The sequence below is a fragment of the Lolium perenne genome, chromosome 7 (assembly GCF_019359855.2).
Source record: "Lolium perenne isolate Kyuss_39 chromosome 7, Kyuss_2.0, whole genome shotgun sequence".
Taxonomy (NCBI): Eukaryota; Viridiplantae; Streptophyta; class Magnoliopsida; order Poales; family Poaceae; genus Lolium; species Lolium perenne.
Genome location: NC_067250.2, coordinates 192,325,675 through 192,342,437, shown reverse-complemented (window position 1 = coordinate 192,342,437; position 16,763 = coordinate 192,325,675). Strand labels below are relative to the sequence as shown.

At 46.7% G+C, this 16,763-nt stretch overlaps 3 protein-coding genes across 4 annotated transcripts; 1 reads left to right on the top strand and 2 right to left on the bottom strand.

Annotated features, from left to right (window-relative positions):
- Nucleotides 1-526: 526 nt before the first annotated feature.
- LOC127314656 (germin-like protein 8-11) lies at nt 527-5,223 on the bottom strand. Its single transcript, XM_051345167.2, has 3 exons — nt 4,952-5,223; nt 1,402-3,039; nt 527-1,277 (listed from the first exon to the last, which is right to left on the bottom strand). Exons 2-3 carry the CDS (start codon nt 1,520-1,522, stop codon nt 721-723), a joined length of 678 nt encoding a protein of 225 aa, XP_051201127.1. The 5' UTR covers nt 1,523-3,039; nt 4,952-5,223; the 3' UTR covers nt 527-720.
- On the top strand, nt 3,736-4,733 carry LOC127314661 (germin-like protein 8-7). Its single transcript, XM_051345172.2, has 2 exons — nt 3,736-3,877; nt 4,070-4,733. The coding sequence occupies exons 1-2, from the start codon at nt 3,763-3,765 to the stop codon at nt 4,627-4,629; spliced, it is 675 nt and encodes a 224-aa protein (XP_051201132.1). The 5' UTR covers nt 3,736-3,762; the 3' UTR covers nt 4,630-4,733.
- Nucleotides 5,224-5,355: 132 nt separating the features above from the next.
- LOC127314654 (putative F-box/LRR-repeat protein 23) lies at nt 5,356-8,035 on the bottom strand. Of its 2 annotated transcripts, none has more exons than XM_051345165.2 (4): nt 7,638-8,035; nt 7,247-7,382; nt 6,779-7,153; nt 5,356-6,394 (listed from the first exon to the last, which is right to left on the bottom strand). In XM_051345165.2, exons 2-4 carry the CDS (start codon nt 7,285-7,287, stop codon nt 5,905-5,907), a joined length of 906 nt encoding a protein of 301 aa, XP_051201125.1. In that variant the 5' UTR covers nt 7,288-7,382; nt 7,638-8,035; the 3' UTR covers nt 5,356-5,904. The 2 variants fall into 2 exon arrangements, with proteins under 2 accessions (XP_051201125.1, XP_071679173.1); XM_071823072.1 differs by having other exon boundaries at nt 7,688-8,035.
- Nucleotides 8,036-16,763: the final 8,728 nt, after the last annotated feature.

Sequence of the window (16,763 nt, the reverse complement as noted above, 5' to 3'; positions counted from 1 at the left end):
CCGTTTCAATCTATAATGCCTATAGATTTTCTGCATTTGTTTCATAATATAAGAGTAGATTGCGTTTATTTGTAAAGAACCCCTTCTACGATCAGTTGAATAGCAGAAAATAAGGAAACCAATCTGATCCCGTGCACAAAATCTGGGAACTGATTTACGGTACAACCTCCTATAGGCATTATAGACTGAAAATAAGGGGGTTTTGTGTTAAAAAATGACTTGCGCTAATTACCGTGCAGAAAATCTATAGGCATTATATATTGAAACGGAGGGAGTACAACATTAGTGATCCTAATTAATCTTCGCTTATATTGCAACCCTAGAAGTTGTTACAAGAACGAATGAGGACAGGAAGTAACTAGAACAACTGGTATATACATGTGTAAATATAAATATAGTAACACGTCGAAGGTCAAAAACGTATATAACGAATTCCTACCGAAGATATGTAGTTCTGTAAAAGGGCAACAAAGTCATCAGTTTTGGTTGGTGAAATAAGGCACGCGAGAGCAGTACATGATGCAAGTCTGACAAAAAACAATACTAGCAAGTATTGAAAAGGTATAAATACATTCATGCCTCACAGAGACATACACTAGAATGGCATATGTACCATTTATTTTATTGCTTAAGATACATATAAGCTAGAAACAAAAGAAATAAATATGCACACTTCAAATGTAGATCTTCCATGAAGTCGACAAACAACCAAGTTCTGACTTAGTAGTGGTTGTTCTCCCAGAACTGAGCCTGGAGCCAATCTATTGTATTTTTCTCCATCTGAAACGCCTTGGCAAGAACATCATCTGAGATCGGTGGCTTCGATCCAAACACTGCATTGGCAATGGTGATAGCCCCTGGGTTCTGGCTACTGAGTGCCGCAATTGCAACCGCTGGCTTGTAGGGGTTGGGGTTAAACTGGAAGTGAATGAGCCCCACAGGGAACACAAACACATCTCCTTTGTTGAGCACCTTAGAGAGGAACTTGTTTTCCGGATTGGATGTGACAAAGCCAACGTATAATGTCCCCTCAAGCACTGTCAAGATCTCGGTGGCACGAGGATGTGTGTGTGGTGGGTTCTGACCTAAGGGTGCATAGTCAATACGCGCTAGTGAGATACCTAGAGTGTTGAGGCCACCGATCTGCATGACGTTGATCAAGGTGACGTTGGATCCAACCTTGTTGGTTATCCTAGGCTTGTCAAGGTTGGCTGCCTTGAAGAAGTCATCTGCATTGACATCCATCGGGTTCTTGCAAACAAACCCATTGACAAGCACTGCATGCGTAGGAGATGTAAATTATAAGTATGGATTTTACAGTGTTACTTAGGCATGATTATAATGTCCAGAGAGTGGTTTCAGCTTAATAACATGACGGAGAAGTGATGAAGTAAATAATACCTGGGGAGTTCTTATCGACAACACAGAAGTCTTGGAGTGGGCTAGGGTCGGAAGCTTTGGCCTGCCATGAGACCAACGCAAGAAGAGCAGCAAAGACAAGAAAAGAAGAAGAGGAGGCCATTTGGTTTTAGACGTTTTGGTTCTGCTTCTCTTGTGTTGCTGCTTGTGTGTTTAAAGGTGGCTGGTGCTTTGAAGATGCAGGGGGTGGATGCTTATATAGGTGCCAAAAGCATTGTAACCATATGAGCAGCAGAAGGAAGGAGTCCAGTAGAAGAGACCAATGGATGGAAATGGTCTCTGGCTGCTGTAACGTGCTGATTAAGTTATTCTGCATCAACTCCACAAATTTCGTTTGAATATCTCTAAAGCACACTTTTTTCTTTAAAGAGGTATGGTAGCAGATACGGTTTTTGCCAGGTAGTTAAGGCTGCTATGTAATCTGATGACCGAGTAGTAATTATTATTATTTCATATTTTCCGTCTCTACCAAGTCACTGCAATGCACGGACGGTGGTTCCAAGTCGCAACCCATTACCACGCGGACAAGAAGATTCATGCATGAGAAGAAAAGGGATGAATTTGCATACATGAGTATTGCAGTGGCACCAAGCTAGTGGCTAGTGCCAATTCACCAGCTGGGCTTACTATCTCCCATCCGCACCTACCCTTGTCCTTCATCTTATGAGGTATGATAGATTTTAATCTTCTGTAGTTTTACTTGGTCATCGTTTTCTTGAAGCATTGTCTAGATCAACTGTGAGTAGTTGACTACAACAACCTACATCACTGTGAATAGAAGACTGAAATGGTCTCTTGCTGGTGGCTTGTGTGCTGGAATTTTTTGTTTTGTCGGCCTTTCAATGTACTAGTATCTTATTTTTCTAATATCTCAACATGCTATAAATCTAACATGTGAGGTTTGAATCAAGGATGGTTACATCACCTTCCTATTACAGAAATGGCAGTCATGTTAACCGAGAAAACATGTAAAGGAGACCACAAGGTCAATGAACTAGAAGAGCAGAGATAGCTAAGATAGGCCAGTAACAACATCCCTCATCAACGACTTTCTAGGGATATATTGTGCTTACAAATGACTTTCGTTCAAAGTAATGATCACTTGAGACCTTCGCAACAAACGCAAAAAACTTCCTGTAATATGAATCTGGACAATTTGTTTTTCCACAGGACACAAATGGCCACAGTATTCAATAAAATTTGCAGGTTTGTGCCACTGCATCCATAAACATATCTATAAATCTGTAGTGAATAGAATTTTGAGGCTTATATCGAAATGAGTGCCAAACAAGCATCTCTTAAGTCTAAAAAGAAAATATTTTTTATCAATTTAGGCTACCAAACAAGCATTTTGCACCCTTAAATTTGAGATCATCTCCACATCAGATAAAATGGTCACTTCCAAAAATAAAACGAATGAAAGCATGCGTCCGCACCAAAGAGGATTAGCAAAAGGCTATCACACTTCAAACATGTACGTGCTTGTGAGATGACCATTTAATCGTCATTAAGGATGGTTATGTGCTTTACCTGGCCACTGGGCCTCCTTGACCAGTTCACAAACGTGATCCATACCTGCCCCTCCTACTGCAGCAGCCTCAAGGTGTATACATCACATTTCTGATTAAAGTACCAATGAAAATGACAGTCGTGTTAAGCGAAAAAACATGTACCGAGATGACAAGGTCAATGAACTAGAAAATCAAGTGATTGCTTACATAAACTATCCACAACATCATCATCAAATCAGGCAAAAAGACCTTTCGCGGATCATTTGAGACCTAAAGCTGTGGCTTATCAAATAACCTCTCTTAAGAGTAAAAAGAGGTATTTAATTCATCATCTCAGGCTACCAAACTAGCATTTTGCATCCTTTAATTTAGACGATCTATGTGTCAGATAGAATGGTTACTTCCATGATACCATGGTGGGCAGACGCGGCGCACGCGTTTGCACCTATGAACCAGCAATAGGCTATTACGAGTTGAAATTGTAATCAAGACCAGTTAAGTTGCTCTACCTAGACGTAACTCCTTGACCTGTTCACAACATATTCATACCGTCAGATAGAATGGTTACTTCCATAATACCACGGTGGGCAGACGCGGCGCACGCGTTCGCACCTATGAACCAGCAAAAGGCTATTATGAGTTGAAATTGTAATCAAGACCAGTTAAGATACTCTACCTAGATGTAGCGCCATCTTGACCTGTTCACAACATATTCGTACCTTACCCCTCCTACTACAGCAGCCTTAAGGTGTATATATAAACACGCCTCCTACTTCTCCACAGAAAAACTATGTATCATCAACTGGCCATCTAAACTCCACGACCAAATCAAATGGCAACCTCCCACATCCTTCTTGCTGCTCTTCTAGCGCTGGTCTCATGGCAGGCCATGGCTTCTGACCCAAGCCCTCTTCAGGACTTCTGCGTCGCCGACAAGTACTCTCCAGGTAGATATATACTTACTTACACATGCTCTTCTTAAGCTCAACCACTGTGCTGCACTTTATAGGCCTTCTTCCTGATGTATTAATAGAACATGGATGTTATCCTGCATGTGTTTTGTTTCTGAAATTCTGTTTTGACCTCGTCTGCAAGGAATTCTTTTTGACCATATGTATGGATATCAATTCTCTGTGCAGTGCTTGTCAACGGATTTGTGTGCAAGGACCCGAAGGTCGTGAGCGCGGACGACTTCTTCATGGCAGCAAACCTCGACAAGCCTATGGACACCACCAACAAGGTTGGGTCCAACGTGACCTTGATCAACGCCATGAAAATCCCTGGCCTTAACACACTCGGCATCTCCATTGCGCGGATAGACTATGCGCCCCTAGGAGAGAACCCACCACACACACACCCTCGTGCCACAGAGATCCTCACGGTGCTTGAGGGTGCACTATATGTCGGGTTTGTGACTTCTAACCCGGAGAACAAGCTTTTCACTAAGAAGCTCGAGAAAGGTGATGTGTTTGTGTTCCCTCAAGGACTCATCCACTTCCAGTTCAACCCTTGCGCTAACAAGCCAGCCGTAGCGATTGCCGCACTCAGCAGCCAGAATCCTGGTGCAATCACCATTGCCAACGCAGTCTTCGGATCAAAGCCACCAATCTCAGACGATGTCCTAGCTAAGGCTTTCCAGGTGGAAAAGAATACAGTGAAGTGGCTCCAAGCTCAGTTTTGGGCTGATAACCAGAACTAAACTAATTAAACTTAGAGTCAATGACATGTATTGATGAGACTTACTGATGACTTTTTCATATAATAAGAACATATGTGTGATGCTTCTACCTTGCAATATGTGTATACAGATGATCTTGTATTATTTTGTGATGATTTAATACTATGTGTTTTGCGGTTCAAATGTTGCAATTCTGTTATTTGCAATTATTTTATCTATAATACCTTGGATTATGTGCACTTTAGTTCCTCACCTAAATAAGACAATCTACTAAGTAAAGTAAAATATACTAAGTAATAACAGTGTTTCTCAAGTAGGACTAGGACGAGAATTAGAGAAAAACCTCTACTTCCAAGTGTCGACAAGGCAGAGTTCATAGAAGCCCTCTTTTTGGGGTGCCTTCTCACATAAAATCCACGAGCATGGCCTGGCGTCAAGGGCCCACTCCTGCGGTGCAGTAGTCCTGCCAGGGCCATCAAAGTAGTAGCAGGAGCACGCCCAGAAGTGGCCAAGACATTGGCCCTGTGAGACAATTGGAACTTCAGGTTAGATCAGAGCGCACCCAGAAGTGGCTAAGACAGTGCTCTCCGGCGGCGGGGTCTTCAGGTTGCAACTGAAACTCTTCTCGTCTGAGACAATTGGATCACAGTCACACTACTGCAGCTTTGTGAAACAACCGATGGGCAAAGATTGCAAAGGAATGAGGCCTTTATATGATGATGAAATACTCAGCCCTGACAAACTGTAGAATCATCAACCCATACAATCTCTTCTCTGCTATTCAGCATCCAAGCAGTTAGGTTTTACAGGCATACAACCACATGTCCAAATGATCAAAGGCACTCACAGCTTACACATCGAAAAGAACCATGCCACTGCTAATATTAAAGCAGTACAGTACATTAATGAAGAATGGTTATTTATTCCAAAATGTTCTACTAATCGAACAGAAAAAAGGAAGGCTCGGAGGAATGATGGTGTTGCGACAGCACAGCACAGGAGGGTGACGCCACGGCATTAGTGATGGTTCTGTGTGAGCATTGCTGGATGCAGCGCACAACCTTGAAGTAGCTCGTGACCTAGGTGTGAACATTGCATGCGCACACCTGGGAACTTCTTGGAACACCAGAAACGGAGACCTTGCCTCCTTATTTGGACTGTAGTAGCAATATCACAGAGTAGCAGTGCCAATAACCACCTGAACCCATCCATCCATATCCCACATGACAAAACACAGCCATGCAAGATCAGTACATACATAGATCGCTAGCAGCCATTCAAGATGAACCATCACATTTAAGCAGACCTCCAATCGTCAAACTTGTCAGTGAAAATGCCATCATCAGGATGAAAATGGATACGGCGGCACTGCAAAGTGGGAAGAATCAGAGTCTTGATCCTCGAACATTTCGCTCGCAGTGCTCCATCGACAACGATGTTGCAACAGTTGCGCACACAAAGGCGCTCCAAGTGAGGGCAGCCATCGATGATGGCAACCAGCTCCTCCGTCGTGATATCACTTCCGACGAGAGTAAGGTATCGCAGCTCCTGCATAAACTCTATTCCAAGTGGCCCCTCTCTCTCGCCGCCATACGACCCTTGGCGTAACATGAGACGCTTCAGTTGCGCGCATGCTCTGCTGGTGATCTCATATGCGTCGCCGTCAACAAATGGACATAAGGAAATGAGAAGTTCTTCGAGAAGAGGCAACTTGATTATCAGCTCAGTGAATGCTTCATTCGAAACATTGCAATAGTCGAGACTGAGGCTCTTAAGGGAGGAAGATCTGCAGAAAGAGGGAAAGGGGATCATAATAATGTTATTATAGCATTAAGGAATAAAGAGACTCCCCATCTTCCTTTTGGCAATAATCTACCTACAACTTTTGGTTTTATGCTTTCCTCTAAAATGCATGGAGAGCAAATAGATACTTAAGCAGCTACACAACAAAGTACTCACATTTTTTCTTTGACCTTATATATACCAATTACAAGTTTTACTACATTCGCTCAGAAAAATCCATGCACATACCTCATCTATATGAACTAGTTTGACTACATTCAGTTTAGAAATCAGAGAGCAGTACCCAATAAAATGGTTGTAGAACTAGGCTTTGCACTTTTAGCTTGTGTGATTTTAGGACAGAAATCTTGTACTGAAACAAGAGTACCTTTCTGCAATATACTTGAGAAGATCATCGGTAACGAACTCGCTCCCTGCGAACACCTCAAGCTCTCCATTGGAGCGGTCAACGGCCGCTTTTGCCATTGCGCACAAGACATCCCGCGTCTTTTTCTTCTTTCCACGCAAGACCTCATGGTGCTCCATGTCAACGTATCGCCATAAGCTAGGCACTTTTGCCGCCTCGAGCCATGAGTGGCACACAAGGCCTGCACCCATGAGGACTTCGACTGCGCCAAGTTTGGCGAAGACCAAAGCAAGCACGTCAAGGGGCAGCTCGGACCAGTCCCTGACAGCGTCTGGCTGCACCTCCATTTCTTTTCTTTTTTTTGCAAATGGCTGAACCTCCATTTCATAGGAACGACTGCAAACAAAAGGGTAGTAGTACTAAGTACTGACGAATTACGCAGACTGATCAATCAATGAACAGAAATTGGTGATCCTCTGCAGTATGTACCTCGGTCGACGGTGGTGAACACCCCATGTGACGCCTTTCATTGCCAATTGAGAACAATGGGAAGCTTGAACCTAGCTCGTAAAAGAGCTTTTTGTTACCAAAAAAACACCAGAGAAATCTAACTCCCCAGGCCAACCTGCTTGGGGGAAAAGAGATAACAAGCAACCTCTGTGAGTTGAGCAGCTAGAATTTCTTGTCAGTTTACCAAAACGAGTGCGCTTATTTCGCGAAGCATTGGCATTTCAGATTTTAACAACAAGCTGTATCTACAGAAGTGGAGAAATTTGGTATGGAGTAAGAAATTTCGGATAATTCGTCAAAACGCTGCTCAGAGTCACAGCGAGGCAAGGTAAAGTTATCATTTTTACGGGTAAGAAGTAAATTTACTTACTCACAGCAAACGACGATACGGGAAACGCTCTTCTTTACATCCGCGCCTACCTTCCCGAGCGAGGTCAGATCCGGCGGCGGGGTACCCGAGGGATGCCGGATCTGGCGCCGCCGCCACACACACGAACAGGCTGGTCGCGGCCTCCGCGGGGGATGTGCCGGCCACGTTCGGATGAGGAAGACGGCAATAGGACCGTCGCTGGGCCACCGCCGAAGGCGCCGCTCGCTCCTCGCCTGCCGAGAGGTCGACTCGCCGGTGCGGTGCGGAGACCAGGCAGTCAGCTACTCTCTAACTTTCCTCTCACCGCCGAAAACTGTCACTGTGATGACCAAATTACTTTCGGCCTTTGCAAAGGTTGGGTTGGGTTTTTATGGATGCGAGGAACTGCTTAATAATCACCCTTGAGGCCTTGACGGTGTGGGATAAAACCAACTCTACCAGATCCGAATAAACCGGCTCGGAAAATCCGGGACGCTTTCCGATTTAGATCACTTTTGGGCTCTAACGAAAAAAACTCTGGACCGGATAAACTTATTTAAGCCTTGATATCAGCCCAATGAGTGGCTATATATCCAGGCCCAAGGCACATATCGTGTATCCTTTCCCCATTTCTCCCAGTCAATTTTGACAAAACTGATCTATTTCTGGTAACAACGCACAAAATAACCTGTCACGGAAAAGATTTCACGAATTGACCTTTTTCTTGCGCCGCACCAGACGGAGCCAAGCAACACAGGACGACGCCCCGGATGATGGCGCCATGGTCGCACGACGTCGCGCCTGGTGGCGCCATGCGTCCACGACGCCGCGCCTGGTGGCGCTATGCCCCCCCCCCCCCCCCCCCGACTTAAAGAACGACGCGGCCAGCCCCTCTCGGTACCCCCCTCGTCCAGAAGACAAAGATGCGGGCTGAAGCATGGCGCCGCCGCACCCGCCCCTCTCCCCACCACTCAAATCCCTACTCTAAAGCCTCCAATCCTTCTATCACTTTGGTGGATCTACTTCCCCTTCGAAATCTGAAGGTATTCCCCATCGATTTTCCTCCGTATTTTTGGTTTAAGCCAAGGTTTAGCCGGTTTTGGGTAACCCTAGTTCATCCCCAAATTAACTATTTAGGTCCGAATTGATATGGCTTGACATGTGTGACAACCTTGTGGTTATTCCTGTAGTTAGGGGTTAGTACATCTGTGAGGTATTGTTAGGTTGGTAATGTTGGATTAGAAATCTTGCCTACCATGTTTCTGTTGACCACCAAAACCCACCGACGAGTAGCAACGGGCAACACGAAGAGTCGGGAGGCTCTCAGGACTGCTGGAGGGCCCTGGTCCCTCGGGCGACGGCCCGCAAAGATCCGGCACGCACGTTCGATGCTGGTGCAAAGGCGTGCCACCTGACCTATACCTGGTCAGGAAGGTGATGGATTGCTTCGACTAGTTTCCTGCATGGCATACACGTAAACATTAAATACGAGCCTCGATCGGCTCTCAGGTTGTCCCGTGAATCGGCTCAAGGAGCCGATCCACCCATGATTCGTATGAGATCTACGATAACATGGTGGTCCTGCTTGATCAATATTAAGTTAAAACGATCTACGACGATCTAGGGTTTTCACCACATAACCGGAACGTCCTACACGTGATTGAGCACAGCGGACACGAAAGGTGATAATAAACTAGCTCTAGACAAGGCCTAAAAACCAACGCGGAGTTGATTCCCGGAACATCTTATTTAGGACTAGCAAACTATACCCTACGTACTACTGGATCCTTCAACCCGTTTATAAGGCCTAACTATGTAGATATTAAACTAATCCTTAAAGAACAAGGAGCAATCGTAACAGATCGAATCTACTAAACAACGATTAAGCAGGGTGCCACCCTTGCACCTCAGATCGGTACAAGGGTGGCTAGATATCCAGGCGTAGCATGACTAATCAAATACATCGAGAAAGTACCGATGCTAACCCTAACATATCCATGATAACGGTGTTGCTCGCCATCAAAAAGGCTTCAGTACGAGCAACACATGAACAACAGATAAACAAGATTCTGCCTAGATCGCAAGATGCGATCTAGGCAAAGATAGCGCTACCGGAAGAAACCCTCGAAACAAGGGGTGGCGATGCGCCTAGATTAGTTTTGTTGTGAACGTGATTGTCTTCTTTCTCAATAACCCTAGATACATATTTATAGTCCGTAGACTTTCTAACGTGGGAATAATCCCAACCGTGTACGAGCCAAATTCTACCTTTTAATCCTAACTGACACGTATCCTACTTTATTTACAGATACACGGGCAATTTAGCCCAAACTCTCTATACAAGGCCGATTCATGAATATTTTCTACGTATATTTTTTAAGCCCATCTCAATCACGGCCCACCTCTGATCCGGTTAAATTCTGGTGATAACACATGCCCCCCTGGTTTTGGTAATGATAATTCCAAAACCACTCTGTTTTTTCTTCGTCGGGTCATGTCGTGGCAGAGCATAACCGTCGCAGTATCCTTCATCATGATGCATTGCCTTCTCAACTTCTCCGCGTGATCTGACAGTTTTTTTTTCTCTTTTGGCACCACTTCCTCGGAAACTGCTGTGGCATTAAATCTCCACTATATCTCCTTTTATTTAACCGCGCCGAACAGTTCGCCTCTTCATCCCCTTGCTCTGTTCTAGCCATCGGCACCAAAAAACCCCCATCTCCTGTAGCAATGTCTTCCTCTTCCTCCTCCTCCGCCTCGTCGGGTCTTTCCTCCCTATCCTCTTCCTCTCGTGAGCCGACGCCGGAGTGGGACTCGCTGGCGGCGCACGATATCCTCGCCCCACCGAAGTGGGACAAGGAGGATCACGACTCCTCCGTCTGGTCTGAGGATGACAAGTCCTTGACCAGCGGGGACGATGACCTCCAGTTCCTTGCCGATGGGGAACTGGAGGCGAAGAGCGAGGATGACTTGTTCTCCTGGGACGACTACACTTCCTCCGAGGAGGAGGAAGAAGAGGAGGACGACGACTCCCCCGAAGACTACCCGCTGGCGAAGCGCTTCCGCGCCGGATCAGATGACGACGACGACGACGACGAGGAGGAGGAGGCTCCCAATGAGGGCTACGGGAGCAGCGACGAGGAGCCCGCCGGCAGCAGCGCCGATGGCAGCTCCGACGATGACGAGGGCAGCAACGGCCCGTAGAGCAGCACCTATTAGTATAGGTCTAGTAGTAGTAGCAGATTGGTCAATAGACCTTTCTTTTGTTCTTCCTCCCTCGAGCAATCGGCTCTTTCTTTGTAAGAAATCCCTTCTATTAATGAAGAAAATGTTTCTATGTTGACTTTATTTCACCTTAATTTTGCCGATTGCCAGAGTAAGTCAACGCGCAAAGAGCCGATGGCAGCGCATCGGTCTTTTCCATGAATCGCGATTAAGGCCAAATCAGTTGCCTATTTGCACAGTAACTTGCAGCCTTCGTTTGAGAGAATAAAATCAAATCCTCCAAATTGCCGTCCAAACAGGTCCAATCCGTGTCCATGCCAATCTTAGACCTCAAACGCACAGACTCAACTCCTCAGCGAATCCAATGGGAGAATCATCCCAATGCCAGGGTCTTTGGCCTGAAAATAATCTGTTAACTGCTCAATTTGAGCTTGTTCCTCTAGAGTCGATGACTATGCATCGGCTTTTTATATTCTGAAGTCGATGTCGTGCATCGGCTGTGATTTGTATATAAAAAAAATTTTGCTGGCCGATTTTATGCATCGCCCCCATGTTTCACTGTCCGTCATCCCACATGCTTGAGAAATATTTCTTGAGGTGTTGACCATTGACGGCTACTGGGAATTTAACACCGTCCAACTGCTCGAGCATGTATGCATTGCCCTTCAAAACCTGGTCGACCTTGTACGGACCGTGCTAATTAGGAGACCATTTACCATATTCTTTATCCTTAGTCCCTAATGGCAACACAACTTCCCATACTAGATCACCAACCTGAAACTCCTTTGGTCTCACCTTCTTATTGTATGCACGGGCTACCCTGGCTTTGTTTTCCTTAATCTTCTCCAACGACCAAAGTTTGAATTCCGTTGAATCCTCAATAGTATCACTCATCAGGGCTGCATATTCTTCAGCTGTTAGATCATTCTGAAACGTAACACGTCTCGATCCAGCCGTAATTTCCCAAGGCAATACGGCTTCCTGCCCATAGACCAGCTGGTATGGTGAAGTTTTTATAGCTCCATGGCATGACATGCGGTAGGCCCACAAAGCTTCTGACAACACCTCATGCCAACGCCTAGGGTTCTCGTCAACTTTCCTCTTAATCAGCTTGATAAGGCTCTGGTTGGACGCTTCAGATTGCCCGTTGGCTTGAGCATAGTATGGAGAATATCGGATCAGCTTAATCCCCATGTCATCGCAAAACTTTCTGAATTCCTTAGAAATAAAGACCGATCCTCCATCGGTCGTGATAGTCTGGGGAATCCCGAATCTATGAATGGCATGTTCATTCACGAAATTGATGACATCTTCCGATTTTACCTTCTTCATCGGGACGGCCTCCACCCATTTAGTGAAGTAATCTGTAATGGCCAAAATCCACTCATGGCCTTTGCTTGATGCAGGATGGATTTTACCGATCATATCCATGCCCCAACCTCGAAATGGCCAAGGCTTGATGATGGGGTTCATTGCTGATGCAGGCACCATCTGAATTTTCCCAAACATCTGACACGCTTGACACCCTTTATAGTACCTAAAGCAGTCCTCAAGCATGGTGGGCCGATAAAACCCTGATCGCCTAATCAGCCACTTCATCTTATGAGCCGATTGGTGAGTTCCACAGGCGCCTTCATGCACCTCGTGCAAGAGCCGATTAGACTCGGTTGGTCCCAGGCATTTGAGCAGTAACCCTTCTAATGTCCTGTAGAACATGTCATCTCCTATAAGGACATATTTCATGGCCTTGTACCTTATCCGTTTAGGTGCCCCCCGAGCCGGATCCTTCAAGTAATTGAAGATATCGGCTCTCCAGTCATCCTGTTCCAGGAACTGCACCTGAACTTCTAACCCGTCTGGTATGTCCTTGTAGCCTGACGCCGTCTGTGCGAGATCGTTGGCCTCAGTATTTTGAGATCTTGGGACCCAATTGAAGTTGATGTACCGAAATTGTGCCATCAGCTCACGGCATTCCATCCATAATGGGAAGAGTGACTCACTCTCTCACTTGTATTCGTCCGTGAGCTGGGAAATCACCAACTTAGAGTCTCCAAAAAGTTCCACCGCTTCTGCCCCGGCTTCCAAAAGCAACTCCATTCCCTTGCGTATTGCCTCATACTCAGCTGCATTGTTGGTGCAAGGGGTAGATAACCTGATGGAGAAGGAATATGTTGCCCCCCGAGGCGACACGAGCAGAATGTCGATGCCACAACCATCGTCACAAGCCGATCCATCGAAGAACATAGCCCATGCACGTACAGATAGTGCTGCTATATCAGTATTGATTCTTTCAGCAGTGAGATCGGCCAACGCTTGTCCCTTGACTGCTTTCGCAGGCTGATACCGGAGATCAAACTCCGATAATGCAAACATCCATTTACCAAGTCGGCCTTTTAAAACAGGGGCCGACAACATATGTTTGATGACGTCTGATTTGCATATGATGATGATTTCTGCCGTCAGAAAGATGTGACGAAGCTTGGTGCAGGTGAAAAACAAGTAGAGGCATAACTTCTCGATCTCAGGATACCTCGTCTCTGCATCCAACATCCTCCTGCTGAGGTAGAAAACCACCTTTTCCAGACCCTCATACAGTTGCACCACCACTGACGCTATGGAAGTGTCAGCTACCGATAAGTAAATGTAGAACGGTCTGTCTTGCTGAGGCGGAACCAGCACAGGCGGTGTCGATAGATACTCCTTAATCTCGTCGAATGCTTGCTGCTGCTCTGCCCCCCAGTGAAACTCGTCATCAGATTTGATTTTCACCAGCCCCATAAACGGCTCAATTCGTCCCGACAGATTGGAGATGAATCTTCGGACGAAGTTGATTTTGCCGATGAGGCATTGGAGTTCCTTCTTCGTGGTAGGTGGTTGCATGGTGCGTACTGCCTCCTGGCTTTTCAAGCCGATCTCGATTCCACGTTCATGAACCAAGAAACCCAAGAACTGACCGGCCGTCACCCCAAAGGCACACTTCTTTGGATTCATTCTTAGCCCAAATTTTCTGGTCCGGTCCAGGATGCGTCGCAAATCCTCCAAGTGTCCTTCTACAGAGACAGACTTGACCACTACGTCATCAATGTAGATTTCCACCAATTTGCCGATCAGATCATGAAAGATGTAATTCATGGCTCTTTGGTATGTTGCACCGGCATTCTTCAGTCCAAAAGTCATGACTACATATTCAAACAAGCCCACTGAACCTGGTACTCTGAATGCAGTCTTGTGTATATCTTCTGGAGCCATGAAGATCTGATTGTAGCCGGCGTTGCCATCCATGAAGCTTAAGACCTTATGACCAGCAGCTGCATTAACCAACGTCTCTGCTACCGGCATGGGATATTCATCCTTTGGAGTGGCTCTATTGAGATCTCAAAAATCTATGGCAACACGCCATCGGCCATCCTTTTTCTATACAGGCACTATATTGGAAATCCATTCAGCGTACCTGCACGGCCTGATGAATCCGACGGTCAACATTTTCTCGACCTCCTTCTTGACTTCTGCTAGGATATCGGCCTTCATCTGACGTGCACGTTGCTGGAACGGCTGAAATCCTTTCTTGAGCGGGAGCCGATGCTCAATGATGCTCCTGTCTAACCCAGGCATCTCTGTGTAATCCCATGCAAAGCAATCTGGGTATTCTTTTAACAGAGCTATCATCTGGCTCCTGAGATGTGGATCTAGCTTTTTGCTGATAAAAGTTGGTCGTGGCTTATCCCCAGGACCAATGTCAACCTCCTCTAGCTCATCAGCCGATGTAAACCCATACCCTAGCTTTCCGTCGCCTGCCAGATCGATGTTAAACACAGGCAAAACGTATGGCGAGGATAGTATGGGCCGATTGCTGGAATCGGCCCCCACTTTTATTGCATTGCTCAAGGAAGGTTTACATCTTGTTCGTGCTTTACTGTGACTACGTGACATGCTTGAGATGAGATCACCACTTTTTATTTTTTTGGGGCCGATCGCAGGGTTCGGCCTTGCCACGTATGTCCATTGCCTTTGCTCTTACTATACTGTCAGGCCGGTGGATAAGACCAGCCTCACTCCGTTTGTTGTCACGTCGATGAACTCGCAGCCGTCCAAACTGATTCCGGAGAGTGGCTCTTGGCCTCCCGTTTCCCAAATGTTCATGCCAGCCGTTGATATTTCGGCTGAATCATCTGCATGGACGACCTCCACTTCATCTCCATCCCACTGTATCAAGCATTGGTGCATCGTGGATGGAATGCAACAGTTAGCGTGGATCCAATCTCTCCCTAGCAGGACAGCGTAGGTGCTTTTGCTATCGACGATGAAGAATGACGTAGGGATGGTCTTTCGGCCTACAGTTAAATCCACGTTCAGAACGCCTTGTGCTTCTGATGCTTGGCCGTTGAAGTCGTTCAATGTGACGTTGGTTTTGATCAGGTCTGTACTAGACCGTCCCAAACGACGTAGCATGGAGTATGGCATTATATTGACTGCTGCTCCCGTGTCGACCAGCATCTTGTTGACAGGCTGCCCATTGATATAACCTCTCAAGTACAGGGCCTTCAGATGCCTGTAGCTCCTTTCTCGTGGTTTCTCAAAGATCACTGGCCGTGGGCCGCAGTCGAGCTGAGCTATAGGTGCCTCTTCTATTCCTGGAGCACAAAACTCCGATGGAAGGATGAACACCATGTTCGTGCCAGCCGATGTCGTATCATCGGCTTTCTTTGGTTTGGGGCGTCACTCTTTCTTCTGTGGATGACCCTCCTCGTCCAGAGTTTGCTGAATTTTCGCGGCCAGATCAGGCCGCGCTTTCCTTAACGCGTGTAGGTATCGTCTCTCGGCTTCCTCTACGCTACGTAGTCGCTGAACCCTACGCTTTTGAGAATGGCTGAGTCCATCAGGACACCACCTTGGCCGGTGGTATCTATCTTCTTCTTCATCGTCATCTTCTAACTCTTCGAGATCTTCCACCCGAGAGGACTCAGCTTGCTTGTTCCGAGATGGGAGAGGCCCCAGACGCTTGAACACTGACACATCTCCTGTGTCCCTCTTTTTCTGTCTACACTCTGGGCAGTTGCCGATTGTAGGCAATCGGCTCATCCCTGAATCCCAGCAATGCTTGAAGAAAGGGCAATCCCAGTGTCTGTCCACGTCGTCTTGCTCTCTTGACTTTTCCTTGACGCGGCGCTCATATCTTTCGTTCCCTCGATCGTACCGACGATATTTCCTGTGATCCACGCTAGACCGACGATCCTTCTCGTCGTCGTTGTCGTATCGCCGGCGCTGGTCGTGCTGACGCTCATATTTGTTGAGGAGGTGCTCGGAGAGAGGTCGCTGGTATCGCACGTTCCTCACTTGCTCTTCTGTGATGTAGCGCTTGTCACTACGTTGGGGCCGATCACGTGGAACGGCCTCTTCCTTGTCCTTGCTACGAGAGCGGCTACTCTCGCCTTTGTCCTTACCAGGGTGGTACACAGGTCCTACCATGTTGATGCTGAACGAGAAACCTGGCTGGCACCTCCCAGGGTAAGTGCACTCTACCATGTTAACGGCAGGGAAGGGGTGCGTGTCAACTTTCATGGCGTACTGGCTGAAAATTAGACGGCCTTGCTCTATCGCCATTTGGATCTGCTGACGCCACACCCTGCAGTCGCTGGTGGTATGGGTGAACGTGTTATGCCACTTGCAGTATGGCCTTCCGTTCATCTCTTGCGCCGTAGGGATTTTATGGCCTTCGGGTAACTTCAGCTGCTTCTCCTTGAGTAAGAGATCGAAAATCTGCTCAGCTTTGCTTACGTCGAAGTCAAACCCTTTTGCAGGACCTTGTGGTTTAACCCATTTGCAGGACACGGGGTTTGCCCCCCGAGTCCATTCAGCCACGGCTACCTCCTGCTCTCCCGCAGAGTCTTCATCTTCTTGCGTCTCCACCAGGACTACCGCGCG